The sequence below is a fragment of the Hypanus sabinus genome, chromosome 8, assembly GCF_030144855.1.
Source record: "Hypanus sabinus isolate sHypSab1 chromosome 8, sHypSab1.hap1, whole genome shotgun sequence".
NCBI lineage: Eukaryota > Metazoa > Chordata > Chondrichthyes > Myliobatiformes > Dasyatidae > Hypanus > Hypanus sabinus.
Window position 1 is genome coordinate 45,722,516 of NC_082713.1, and position 12,697 is coordinate 45,735,212.

At 41.3% G+C, this 12,697-nt stretch overlaps 1 protein-coding gene across 1 annotated transcript in view; it reads right to left on the minus strand.

Moving 5' to 3' along the window:
• tex11 (testis expressed 11) overlaps window positions 1-12,697 on the minus strand; it is a 143,500-nt gene that overhangs the window by 93,817 nt on the left and 36,986 nt on the right. The window contains exons 6-7 of the mRNA XM_059976395.1: window positions 11,294-11,374; window positions 5,817-5,902 (exon numbers count right to left, since the gene is read on the minus strand). Of these exons, the coding sequence (XP_059832378.1) occupies window positions 5,817-5,902; window positions 11,294-11,374 (167 nt within the window). The remainder of the gene's footprint in view (window positions 1-5,816; window positions 5,903-11,293; window positions 11,375-12,697) is intronic.

Below are 12,697 nucleotides of genomic sequence, written 5' to 3' on the forward strand. Positions count from 1 at the left end.
GAAGATCGACAAAACTGGACTCCCTGGTAAATTTAAGACATGGTTGCACCAACCTGGTCTTCTATCAAGGCTGCTCTGGTTTTTATGATGTACGAGTTCCCCATGACCACTGTAGAAGGCATCGAGAGGAAAGTTAACAAGTACCTGAGGAGGTGGCAGGGGATACACCCCCTCCATGTTTTTTCTTTAATGGGGTTCCACATAAAATGAGGCCAGCTATAGTCCTGTTGTATTCAGTACTGGAGGAGTTCAAGGTTGCAAAGTGTAGAGTCGAGTTTACATTGAGCTGCTCTGGTGGCAAGCTAATAAAAAATCAAGCAAGAGTTACAACAAGATTGGACCGAAAGTGGGCTGTCAACTCAGCCACAGACCAGGCAGTGAGCTCCCTGCAATTGAGAGAGATCATCAGCAACACATAACTGTGTCAGCAAGACCTCAGCTCTGCATACTTCTAACAATGGTGGAGTGCAAGTGCAAGGGATAGGTGTGACATAGTCCAGGCAGAGGTACAGAACCTCAAAGACAAAACACAGTTATCGAAGGCAGTGGAGTTGGGGGGGGGTTTACAGTGCGCCTGGACAAAATGTGATCTGGTCGAATGCAAGATTACTTGGATAGAGCTTTGGAGACTGGGGCCCTTCCACATTTCTTTCCTTCTGCTGTCCATGTATGACACTCTCCCTACACCATCACAGCTGCATACACAGGGGCTGGGAAGGGACCCTATATGCAAGCTTTGTGGTCAGTAGGGTTCATTGGCACACATACTGTCAGGAGGCAAAACAGCTTTAACTCAAGGAAGGTATTGGTGGCACCTCAACAAGATCTTGCTATTCCTTGCTGACAGACTGGAGTGGGAATGGTGTTAAAAGAGACCAGCTGGTAGAGAGCCAAACGGGGCAGTCACCTTCATCAAGGAGAAGGCCACATCAGTCATAATAAAGAGGCCTAAATCTAATCTGCTGCAAACTGCCAAATCAAGGGAGATGATGGTCAATGTGGGAAGGAAGTTGCAGTTCCCAGAAGTGGTGAAAACCACACTTCGACTAGACACTGTACTGTGGTCCACCAAAGACAAGAAAATCATCCTGGTGGAGTTCACTGCACCACGGGAGGAAGGATTGGAGGAGGCTCACAAGAGGAAGGCCTTAAAGTACCAGCCCTTAGTCAAGGAGAGCAGGGACAAAGGATGGCAGACATGGCTATTCCCCATGGAGATCGGCTGTAGAGAGTTCCCAGCAAGGTCAGCATGAAGGTTGCCATCAAGAACCAACCAAACAGTTCACAGGATGGGGGTGGAAACAGAAAGAGCCTCTTGCTGGGTATGGAGCAGGTGACAGAAGTTGAGCTGGAAGTCAGGAGCAAATGGGCAGTGACTTGGCCACCTCTGCTATCTGCCAGCTGGAGAGTCTAGTGGTTAAGGTTCAAAACACTTTATGAAGGTAGGGCACCACCTGACAACATCTGCCCCTGGCCAAAAGCTATAATTACTTCATCAGGTAACTGAAGAGTGCACCCCAGTGTATGATGCAAGCTAGAAGTTATGTTGTATACTGTAACTGTGTTTGGTATAGTCTGTGTCTACTGAATCACTGCACATTTATAACATTTTATAAAGGCCTTCAATAATTGTAAAATTACTCAATTTTTCTAAGGACATTGCAGATTTTTCTTGGGGTTATTTCTGCACTGTCATTCTTACTCTGCCTGCAATCAGAAACCCTATTTAGCTTTTTTTTGTTTAGTAAACCTTTCAGTTATAGGATGAGCAGGGAAAGATCCACTGAAATTCTTTACATGTAACTCACCCTGTGGAATTGGGAGTAATATATTGACAAAGACTGTGCATGGGGTTTAGAAGAATAGAAGTTGATTATATAAAATATATAAAGTTCCTACAGTGAAAAAGTATCTAGGGCTTTCCCAGCACATATGATGAATAAACTCTTCTCGTGCTTCCAACCGGGTGCAGGTATCAATTTTAATTTACGTTTCAATGACAAACTTTGCCACCTTCATCAGGGATGATGCCTGGACACATCTAGATCAGTGGTATTTATACATCCGTTGTCTGTCCCACCTGATTGGTTAGTCCTCATTCAATCAGGTTTCCACTTGTTTACAATCGAATTCCAGTTCTTACTTAGAGCAAGACCTTCATCTTTGTTAAAATTCTTTTCCTTTAGTTTTATTTCCAATAGCCAACAATAAGATAGGCACAGCTGGGACCCATGTGAGTGCCCATGGCTACACTTTTGGCCAACAAACAGGCAGGAATAGCTGGGAGTCCACCACCATTCTTCTCCAGCTGACAGAACTTGTCCTCACTCTCAATAATTTCTCCTCCCACTTCCTTCAAGCCACAAGCTTGCCTGCCACATGATTCCCAGCTACGTATGCCTGCCTTTTAGTCGGTTATGTGGAACAGCCTATGTTCCAAGCCTACACCAGTATCACTCCCTAACTTTTCCTACACATCAACAACTACTTTGGTGCTGCTTCAACATTGCCTCTAACTTCCACCCTGCCCTCAAATTTACCTAGTCCATATCCAACACCTCCCTCTCCTATCTCAATCTCTCTGCCTCTGGAGACAGCTTATCTACTGACATTTATTATAAACCCACTGATTCTCACAGCTACCTGGATAATACCTCTTCCCACCCTGTTACTTGCAAAAATGTCATCGCCTTCTCTCAATTCCTCTTTCTCTCCCACATCTGCTCTCAGGATGAAGCTTTTCATTCCAGAACTAAAGAGATGTCCTCCTTCTTCAAAGAAAGGGGCTCCCCTTCCTCCACCATCAATGTTGCCATCAACCGTATTTCTTCCATTTCATGCATGGCTGTCCTCACCCCATCCTCCCACCAGAGATAAGGTTCCTCTTGTCCTCACCTACCATCCCACCAGCCTCTGCATCCAGCACATAACTCTCCGTAACTTCCGCCAGCTTCAGTGGGATCCCACCACCAAGCACACCTTTCCCTCACTCCCAGTTTCTGCTTTCCTCAGGGATCGCTTCCCATGCAACTTTCTTGTCCATTCATCTCTCCCCACTGAACTCTCTCCAGTTATCCTTGAGACTGGAACAAGCGCTACACTTGCCCCTACACCTCCTCCCTCACTACCATTCTGGGCCCGGAACAGTCCTTCCAGGTGAGGCAACACTTCACCTATGAGTCTGTTGGGGTCATCTACTTTATCCAGTACTACTGGTGAGGCTTCCTGTAAATTAATGAGACCTGGAGTAAATTGGAAGACCGCTTTGCCAAGCACCAACACTCTGCCAGATCTCCCAATGACCACCCCTTTTAATTCCACTTTCCATTCCGATTCATGGCCTCCTCTACTTCGTGATGAGGCCATACTCAGGTTGGAGGAGAAACACATATTTCTTCTGGATAGCCTCTGACCTGATGGCATGAACATCGATTTCTCGAATCTCCAGTAATCTCCTTCAACATTCCCCATTCCCATTTCCCTTTCATACCTCATCTCCTTACCTGCCCATCACCTCCCTTTGATGCTCCTTCCCCTTTTCTTTTTTCCATGGCCGTCTGTCCTCTCCTATCAAATTACCCCTTCTCCAACCCTATATCTCTTTTATCAATCAACTTGCCAGCTTTTTTACTTCACCCCCCCCCCCTCTCAGTTTCACCTATTACCTTGTGGTTCTTTCTCCCCTCCCCCACTTTCTTACTCTGACTCCTCATTTTTTTTCAACCCCGATAAAGAGTCTCAGCCCAAAACATCGACTGTATCCTTTCCATAGATGCTGACTGGCCTGCTGAGTTCCTTCAGCATTTTGTGTGTGTTGATTGGATTTCCAGCATCTGCAGATTTTCTCGTTTATGGTGAGACATAAACCTGATTGGATGAGAACTAACCAATCAGGATGGACAGATGATGGGGGTTTAAATATCACTGGACAAGACAGCCCAGGCATCATCCCTAATGAAGATGGTAGAGTTTATTAGCAAAACATCAGTTAAAGTCAAAACCTGTATCAGGTTGGAAGCCCAAGGGGAGTTTACATTCCTACAGTATATGTAAACATGGATGCTGAGAGACTCTTTTATTTCTCTGGATACGCTACTATCAAGGATAATGATCTCAAGGTCAGCCATCAATTTCCTAAAACTAGGATGAGAAGAAATCACTTCTATCAGAGGAGTACAAGTTTAGGAATTTCAATCACAGGTACAGTGAAACCCCAATTTTACACACCCCAATTTAACGCGAATTCGAATATAACACAATGAGTCACTGGACTCCATGTCCATGTCAATCCATACTCCCCCTTCTCCAGCCTTGTATCCCTTTTGTCAATCAACTTCCCAGCTCATGACTTCATCCCTCCCCCTCCTGTCTTCTCCTATCATTTTGGGTCTCTCCCTCCCACTCCCACTTTCAAATCTCTTACTATCTCTTTTTCCTGTTAGTCCTGATGAAGGGTCGCATTATAACAGGGTTTCACTGTAGTTTTTGATTATCTGAGTACACATAGAATTTAGACTGATGGACTTTGGAGCAGTGGAATAATCAAAGGATAAGGGGAAAACACTCAGTCACGTTTTTCCCAATGGCAAAACTAGTTTACCCTTGATCATGCTTCTTATGTTGCTATTTTTAGAGAAGGGTTAAAGTTAATAACTTTATCAAATAAATCTTGTTTAAGAATCCATCAAAATTACTGGTTGAAACTCCAGGACCCTTGGGACTTGACTAAAACCAGACCAGAGAAAATCTGAGCACAAAAATTACTCTATGAGCAGAGCAATTGTTCTTTTATGTACAGACACTCCCAGATTAAGCGAAGTTTCAAAAACTTTCCATAACCCAAGACTCCCCAAGTCAGAAATGTAAATATTCCATTGCTAGGTTAATTACAGTCGGCCCTTCTTATCCACGGGGGATTGGTTCCGAGACCCCCTGCGGATGCTCAAGTCCCTTATTTAACCTGTCGTAGTGCGATGGTCTTTAGGACCCAGCGGAACCCTGGACTTTATCTAACATGGCTCAATGCGGTGGACATTAGGACCAAGCGGTGCAGCTCTGAATCCGCAGTGTTTCTGTTCACAAAAATAATCACGATCACGATTGAAAATAAGGTGGAAGTAATAAAGCGATCGGAAAGAGTTGAAACACCATCGGTCATTGGAAAAGCGTTAGGCTACAGTCGGTCAATGATCGGAACAACTTTAATGGAGCATGTGAAAGGCCCTGCCCCAATGAAAGCTACAATTATTACTAAGCAACGCAGTGGTTTAATTATTGAAATATGTGTGTTTCTTAAGTGTTTTATATGCATAGAAAGGTAAAATATGTGCTATATACTAAGAAAAACCTTTGACTAACTGACGCTAAATGATACCAGATGTACCTGTTCTGACTTCAAATCCAACTTAAAGATGGACTCAGGAATGAACTCATTCATAACCCGGGGACTGCCTGTACTTTTAAGACATTTCTAGATTACTTATAATACCAATTACAATGTTAATGCTAAGTAAATAGTTGCTATACTGTATTGTTTAGGGAATAATGACAAGAAAAAGTAGTCTGTACTTGCTCCAACAACGAGTGCTGGAAAGAGAACTTCCGGGTTTTCCCGATCCGTGGTTGGTTAACTCTGCATACGGAATCTGTGGATAAGGAGGGCCGACTGTACCTGCAGATCGGTACAGATCTTAGTTGATCTTGGATCATAATTACAATTAATTAAAATGGACCTGAATGAGATTCAAAACACCACTGAAGTTGCCGAGCTACAGAATTATAGAGTGTTTAAACTGCTTTAAATAAATTGACCTTACCTCAACCAGAAAGCACTTTCTTCATACTTTTTCTGCTGATAAGTTTCTACTCCAAAATTATAACACAGCAGGGACAAATAACCTGTCTAAACAAAAGGAGGTAACAAATGGTGAAGAATAGTAAATTTTAAAATATGCGTCGTGATTTGGAGCAAGCATCTGTAAATCAACAATGTGGCTTTCTGCCCTTTAAAATTAATAATAAATGATTTAGAAACTAAATTTGATAATTATTCCATCAGATATATGAAACTAATTTTGCTTCAAAGGTTTCAATGGCACATTTAATGTCAGACAAATGTATACAATATACATCCTGAAATGCTTTTCCCTTCACAACCATCAATGAAAACAGAGGAGTGCCCCAAAGAATGAATCAGAGCTAAATGTTAGAACCCCAAAGTCCGCCCAGGTCCCCTCCCTCCCATGCGTAAGCGGCAGCAAGCAACGATCCTCCCTCCCCCCACCGGCAAAAAAAAGATTAGCAGCCACCACTGAGCACTCAAGCATGAAGCAAAAGCAACAGCAAAGACACAAGACTTGCAGTACTCAAAACTATGCATTCACCCGGTATACGACATACCACAGGCTCGCCCTCTCTTCCCCCCCCCAATAAGGGAGAAAGAGATGTCTACATTTCACAACGTAACTTCATATTGTCATGACTATCATTTGAAATGTTTTCTGAACATTTGTCAAAACTACAGATGAAAATCCACAAGTAGACATTTTATTTATCTTGTCTTTAAATTTAACTTGTTTGGGTGGTGCAGTTCCATTTAGTTAGTTTTGGCTGTACTTGACAACTTTGTTTCTCCTGCATGAGATCTAGAACAATATGCAAGATACAATTTAAAAACTGACATTTTGTTAGTTTCTGTCATTTCAAAAAAAAATTGCTACGGAGGTTAGAAATCAGGTTAACTACCTGAAACAATGACCTGGGTCAGGTTTATTTTCAGTAGTAGTGTTGTGGCGATTTGTGCACACATGGCCAAACACAGAGTAGAGTTAAAAGATGCTGGCATTTGTGCTGCAATGCTGGACTCAAGCGTTGAGCATAATGGCAAAACACTCATGTGCTGAGGAACGGGACTGGATCATGGAGACCCAATCGATTGTGATGTGTCCATCTTGTTGTAGAGATACAGAATATATGTCCACACTAAGACATCTTCAACAGCATCCAATGCCTCAAAAATGGGCAGAAGAGCTCGACGCTCTGATAATAAGTGACAATCAAAGGGTTAGGTTAACAGAGTAAAATAGTAGTTAAGTGAAGAAACAGCCAAGAAAATGTGCTATCTGCATGAACAGTCAGGAGCAACTAATTCCACAATCCTTTGTACTGAGTCTCTCAGTGCTAATAATTACAATCCTTCACAATTGGTGAAGTGGAAATTGGAGGAAATACTGTGGCAACCAATAGTCCAGTTGCATCAGGATTAAGCTGAATGGAATGGGACAAACTTGGACTGGATTATCAAACCACGGGACATTCCAATAGAGGAGAACAGAGGGAATAACAGAGATTTTACACCTTACTGAACGCAGGAAAAGCATGAGAATCCAGAATCACAGGGAGGGCTTAGAAAAAACACTCCAATTCCAATTCTGGCACTCAAAGAACAAAGTAAAACCACAAGTCTGACCCAGAGAGATCACCTTGCATTTTAATGGGCAGTATGCTGTGCAAGATGCAAGTGTATGTTGTTTTTACAATTAGGATTCTGAATAAAGCTAAGTCTTTGGTCTTGTAACAACATTTATTATGCAGGATTGAAATCAAAACTATTAAATCTGTGTGCAAACTAAATAATGTAATGTTTTTTAAAAAGGCTCTGTGTATGAGACAAGAATATAGGAAATACATGTCCCTTGCAAGTTATTTCCACACAATATGATGACAAAATTCATAATTTTGTTATAAGATCGTATATGTATGCATTTCTTATAGGTCTGAGAAAATAAACTCAGCAATTAAGCCATATTCTGCAGAAAGAAATTGAGTTACTATTTCAGGTCAAAGGTCCTTCATTACATAGAAACACAGAAAATAGGTGCAGGAGTAGGCCATTCAGTCCTTCTAGCCCGCACCGCCATTCAGTATGATCATGGCTGATCATCCAACTCAGAACCCTGTACCTAGTTTTTCTCCATACCCCCTGATCCCTTTAGCCACAAGGGCCATATCTAACTTCCTCTTAAATATAGCCAATGAACCGGCCTCAACTGTTTCCTGTGGTAGAGAATTCCACAGATTCACCACTCTCTGTGTGAAGAAGTTTTTCCTCATCTCGGTCCTAAAAGGCTTCCCCTTTATCCTTAAACTGTGACCCCTCGTTCTGGACGTCCCCAACATCGAATATTACATATGTTTGGCTTTATGATTTTAGGAATCTAGGCAGAAAGTTAAACAACAGGACTTCCAGGATTGTAATCTCAGGATTACTGCCCATGTTATATATCTGTGTGGTGAGAAATTGATATACAGTGCAGTTTAATATGTGGCTGACGAACTACTGCAGGAAGTAGGGTTTCAGTTTTATAGATCATCAGGCTTTCTTTCAGAGCAGGTGGGAAGTGTACAAACGCAAGATTGGGGAACCAATAGCCTTACTGGGAGGTTTGATAGTGCTTTTCAGTGGGAGGAGGGAGGTTGTTTAAAATAGAATGGCGATAGCAGGGCAACAAAGATGTTATGACAGATAAGACTGAAAAGAAGAACAACAAGGGACAGGCTAATAAACATAAATACAAGAGATTCTTCAGATGCTGGAAATGCTGGCTAATAAACATAGTAAGTCTGATGGACTAAAATGCATTTATTTCAATGCTAGAAGTATTATGGGTAAGGCCAATGAACTAAAGAGCCTGGATCAGCACATGAAGTTACAATGTTGTTGCCAGTACAGTATATACAGCTGGATGCATGAGGGACAAGACTGACTGCTCAATGTTCCTGAGTTTCATTGTTTAATATGTAATAGAGGAGGAGGTAAAAGAGGTACAGGGGTTGCATTACTGATAAAGGAGACTGTCACAGCAATATCTAGAGAGGAGATAATGGAGGGCTCATCCACAGAGGCAATTTTGATGGAATTCAAGAAATAGCTAGGTACAATTATGCTGATGGGATTACACTGTAGGCCTCCAAACAGCCACTGAAAAATGGAGAAATAAGTATGTAGACAAATTATAGAAAGACCCATAAACAATAGGTTTGTCATAATGGGGTCTTTAACTTCCCTGGTATTGACTGGAACTTCCTTAATACCAGAAGTTTAAATGAGACAGGATTTTTTTCAGTGCATCCAAGAGGGGCTCTTGAAACAGTACATGGAGAAAATGCAACGAGAGGAGAGAACATATTAGTCCTAGTTCTGGGGAATGAGGCAGGCCAGATTACACACCTGATAGGTATGAACATTTTGGGAATAGTGACCACAGCTCATTATGTTTTAAAATAGTTATGAGTAAGAATAAAATTCAATCTTTAAAAGGATAAAAATAAGCAAGAACAAAGACAAAGATGGTAAGAGAGGAAACCAAGAGGTCTTAAATTTAGTCAGGAAGAAGAAGGAATCTTACATTAGATTTAGGAAGCTAAAATCATACTGGACCCTTGTGGAATATAAAGATAGCAAGAAAGTGCTCAAGTAACCAATTAAAAAGGCAAAGGGGTCAATGAAATGTCTTTGGAGAGTAGAATTAAGGATAATTCTAATGCAGTTTAATATTAAGAATTAGAGGATATCTAAGGAAAGAAGAGGTCCACCCGGGAATAAAGAAAGAAATTTGTGCTTGGAGTCAGAGCAAGTGGCTGAGATACTAAATGAGTACTTTACATTAGTATAGTGAGAACAGAGTGGGGCATGCTAATACTCTGGGACATTCTGAGATGGAAGAGGAGATTATGCTGGACATTCTGAAAAGCATCAGAGTGGGTACGACCCCAAGGCCTGATGGTATTTATACCAGAATATTGAAAGAAGTAAGGAGATTGCTGGGCTTTGACAAGGATCTTTGTGTCCTCATTAGCAACAGGCAAGGTCCTGGAGAGTAGCAAATGTTGTGTCTTTATTCAAGAAGGGAAATAGGGGTAATCTAGGTGACTATGGGCCATTAAGCCTCATATTAATGGTAGGGAAGCTACTGGAGGGGACACTGAGGGACAGGATTTATGCATATTTGAAAAGGTATGGCCTGCTTAGCAACAGTCAGCAGGCTTTATATGGGGCAGGTCATGCCTTACAAACTTGAGTGAATTTTTTTTAAGATGACAAAGGTGCTTGATGAGGTTAAGACATTTGATAAGGTTCCTCATGGTAGGTTGATTCAGAAGATAAAAATGCATGAGATCTGGAGTGAATTGCAAGCTTGGTTTCAGAACTTGCATAGAAAACAGAGATACAGTGTGGAAGCTTGAAGACCATGACCAGGATTGGTGTTAAGACCACTGTATACATACAGCATATTGGATGAAAACATTTTAGATGGTGAGGGTAGCACAAAGATTGGTGGAATTATGCAGACTGCAAAGGACTATCAAAGGATACAGTCAATATCAGTTAAAGATATGAAAGGAGAAATTGCTGCTGGAATTTAATATAGGCAAGTGTGAGGTGGGAGATCAAATGAAAGGAGAAAGTATACAGTTAATGGGAGGTCCCTTAATTGCATTAAGCTACAATGGGATCTTAGGGTCCAGGTCTATTGTTCACTGAAAGTGGCTATGCAACTAGGTAAGATGGTAAGGAAGATACAGTATATGGAACACTTGCTTTTACTGGTGGGGGTGCTGATTATAAGAATAAAGAAGCTTCAGTCACTCCACACTCTATGGTTTTAGAAAGGATTTGGAGATTGTGGAAAAGGTGTAGGAGCTTTCCAAATGAAACTGGTAGAAGAAGGTGCCTGGATTTGAGGTTACGGGCCATAAGGACAGGTTGGAAAAACCTGGGTTGTTCACCTTAGTGTCTGAGCCTCATGGGAGACCGAAAAGAGGTTTTTAAAATTATGAGCAGCATAGATAAGGTAGACCGTCAGAACCTTTACTCCATGGTAGAAATGTCAAACACCAGAGGACATACTTTTATGATCAGAGGGGGAAAATTAAAAGTAATGTAAGGGGCACTATTTCTTATGCAGATAGGTGCCTAGAATGGGTTACCAGTCCTCCAAGCAGGCAGTTTGGTGGTGTTTAAGAGGCTTCTAGACAGATACATGAATATGAAGAAATGCAGGAAGAAGACAAATAAGCATCAACATTGCCACAAAATCGTGGGTTGAATTACCTGTGCAGTGGCCTATGTTCTATTACGTTAGTTATACTGATGACTCAACTCTGAATCAAATATGACAACCCAAGGATGAGTTAAAATCAATATCCAATGAATACTCCATTTCACCATGGCCACAATCTGCATTTTTCAGTAACCATAATTATTATATACATATAAATTGCACTAACAAACCTCTTTAGGCATTCTGAGCAGCATATCTTTACAGCGCTGGATATAAGTTACTGCATTCTTATGTTCACACTGAATCATAGCCTAATGATAAAGAAGGAAAAGTCAATAGAATCTATAAATCAAAATAGAACACTGGTTTGCATGACACTATTTACAGATTCACCATATTAAAGTCAAGATTCTTCCTCCTTAAGCAGAAATCATTCAGCACTAAGAGAGCCAGTGAACTGAGAAGATCAGTGCAACTGAATTATGAATTATAATTCAATGTACCGTATATTCCAGAGTATAAGCCGACCTGGAGTAGAAACCGATCCCCCATTTTCAAGGTTAAAAAAGTGACCGTTTTCATGTTACCTTTGTATAAGCCGACCCTTTTTGAAGAGGTTTTTGACTTAACCAGCTAAGATCACAAGATCTCACATGATGGTACTCAGCTTTGCCGGATCTGGAACCAGGAAATATTGTGAACCAGTACCTGCTAAGAAAACAGGCCTACAGTGTTATCAGCGAATTCTTAATAAATAAATCAAGGAGGGAAATTTTCGATTAGGTTTCCAATGGAAAAAAACCCTCTAAAATGTAACCCCCATGAAACCATTTAGCGCCCATCACAATCTCGTTAAAATGTAACATGAGGTGGCGGGATCAGTATGTGTACTCAGTATTGAGTTTGCGACCACCATGTACAAAAGATTAAAACAAATGCAATATGATGCTGGCTTCAAGCTGTAGGTTGTTGATTTTGCTAAAGGAACGAATAATTCTGCAGCTGTTAAGAAGTTTAGTGTAAATGAGAGAGAGTGAGAGAGTGGAGAAAGGCAGAGGACACGCTGAGGGAAATGCCAAAGACAAAATGTGCAAATTGCAAGAAAATATGCCAGTGGCCAGAACTGGAAGAAAAAGTTTTAGTGGGTGAATCACCAGTGATCGTCTGGATACATGGTTAACAGAGAAATGATTTGAGTGCAAGTGTTGAAATGGGCTGAAAAACACCGTGAGGTCAGTGAAAATTTAAAAGCTACGCGAATTTGGTGCAGCCGATTTATGAATAGACATGATCTTGTGTTGAGACAAAAAACAAAGATTGCTCAGAAAATTCCTGCGGGGTGTTGTTTATGTTCAAGAACGCTACTGGATGGACAAAGCGAGTTGCTTGAAGTGGGTTAAAGAGGTATGGTATCAAGGTCCGAAGGTATCAGGAAGGAAAAGTCACTACTTGTCTGGGACATATTCAAAGCACACTTGTCAGGTGAGACAAAAGCAGCACTGAATGCTGAAAATATGGACACTGCAGTCATCCCCGGTGGTTTGATGTCCGTGTCCCTGCCACTAGATGTGAGTTTAAACAAAGCAAAGAATTTATGCGTCGACAGTGGAACCAATTTGACTCAAAAACAGCCA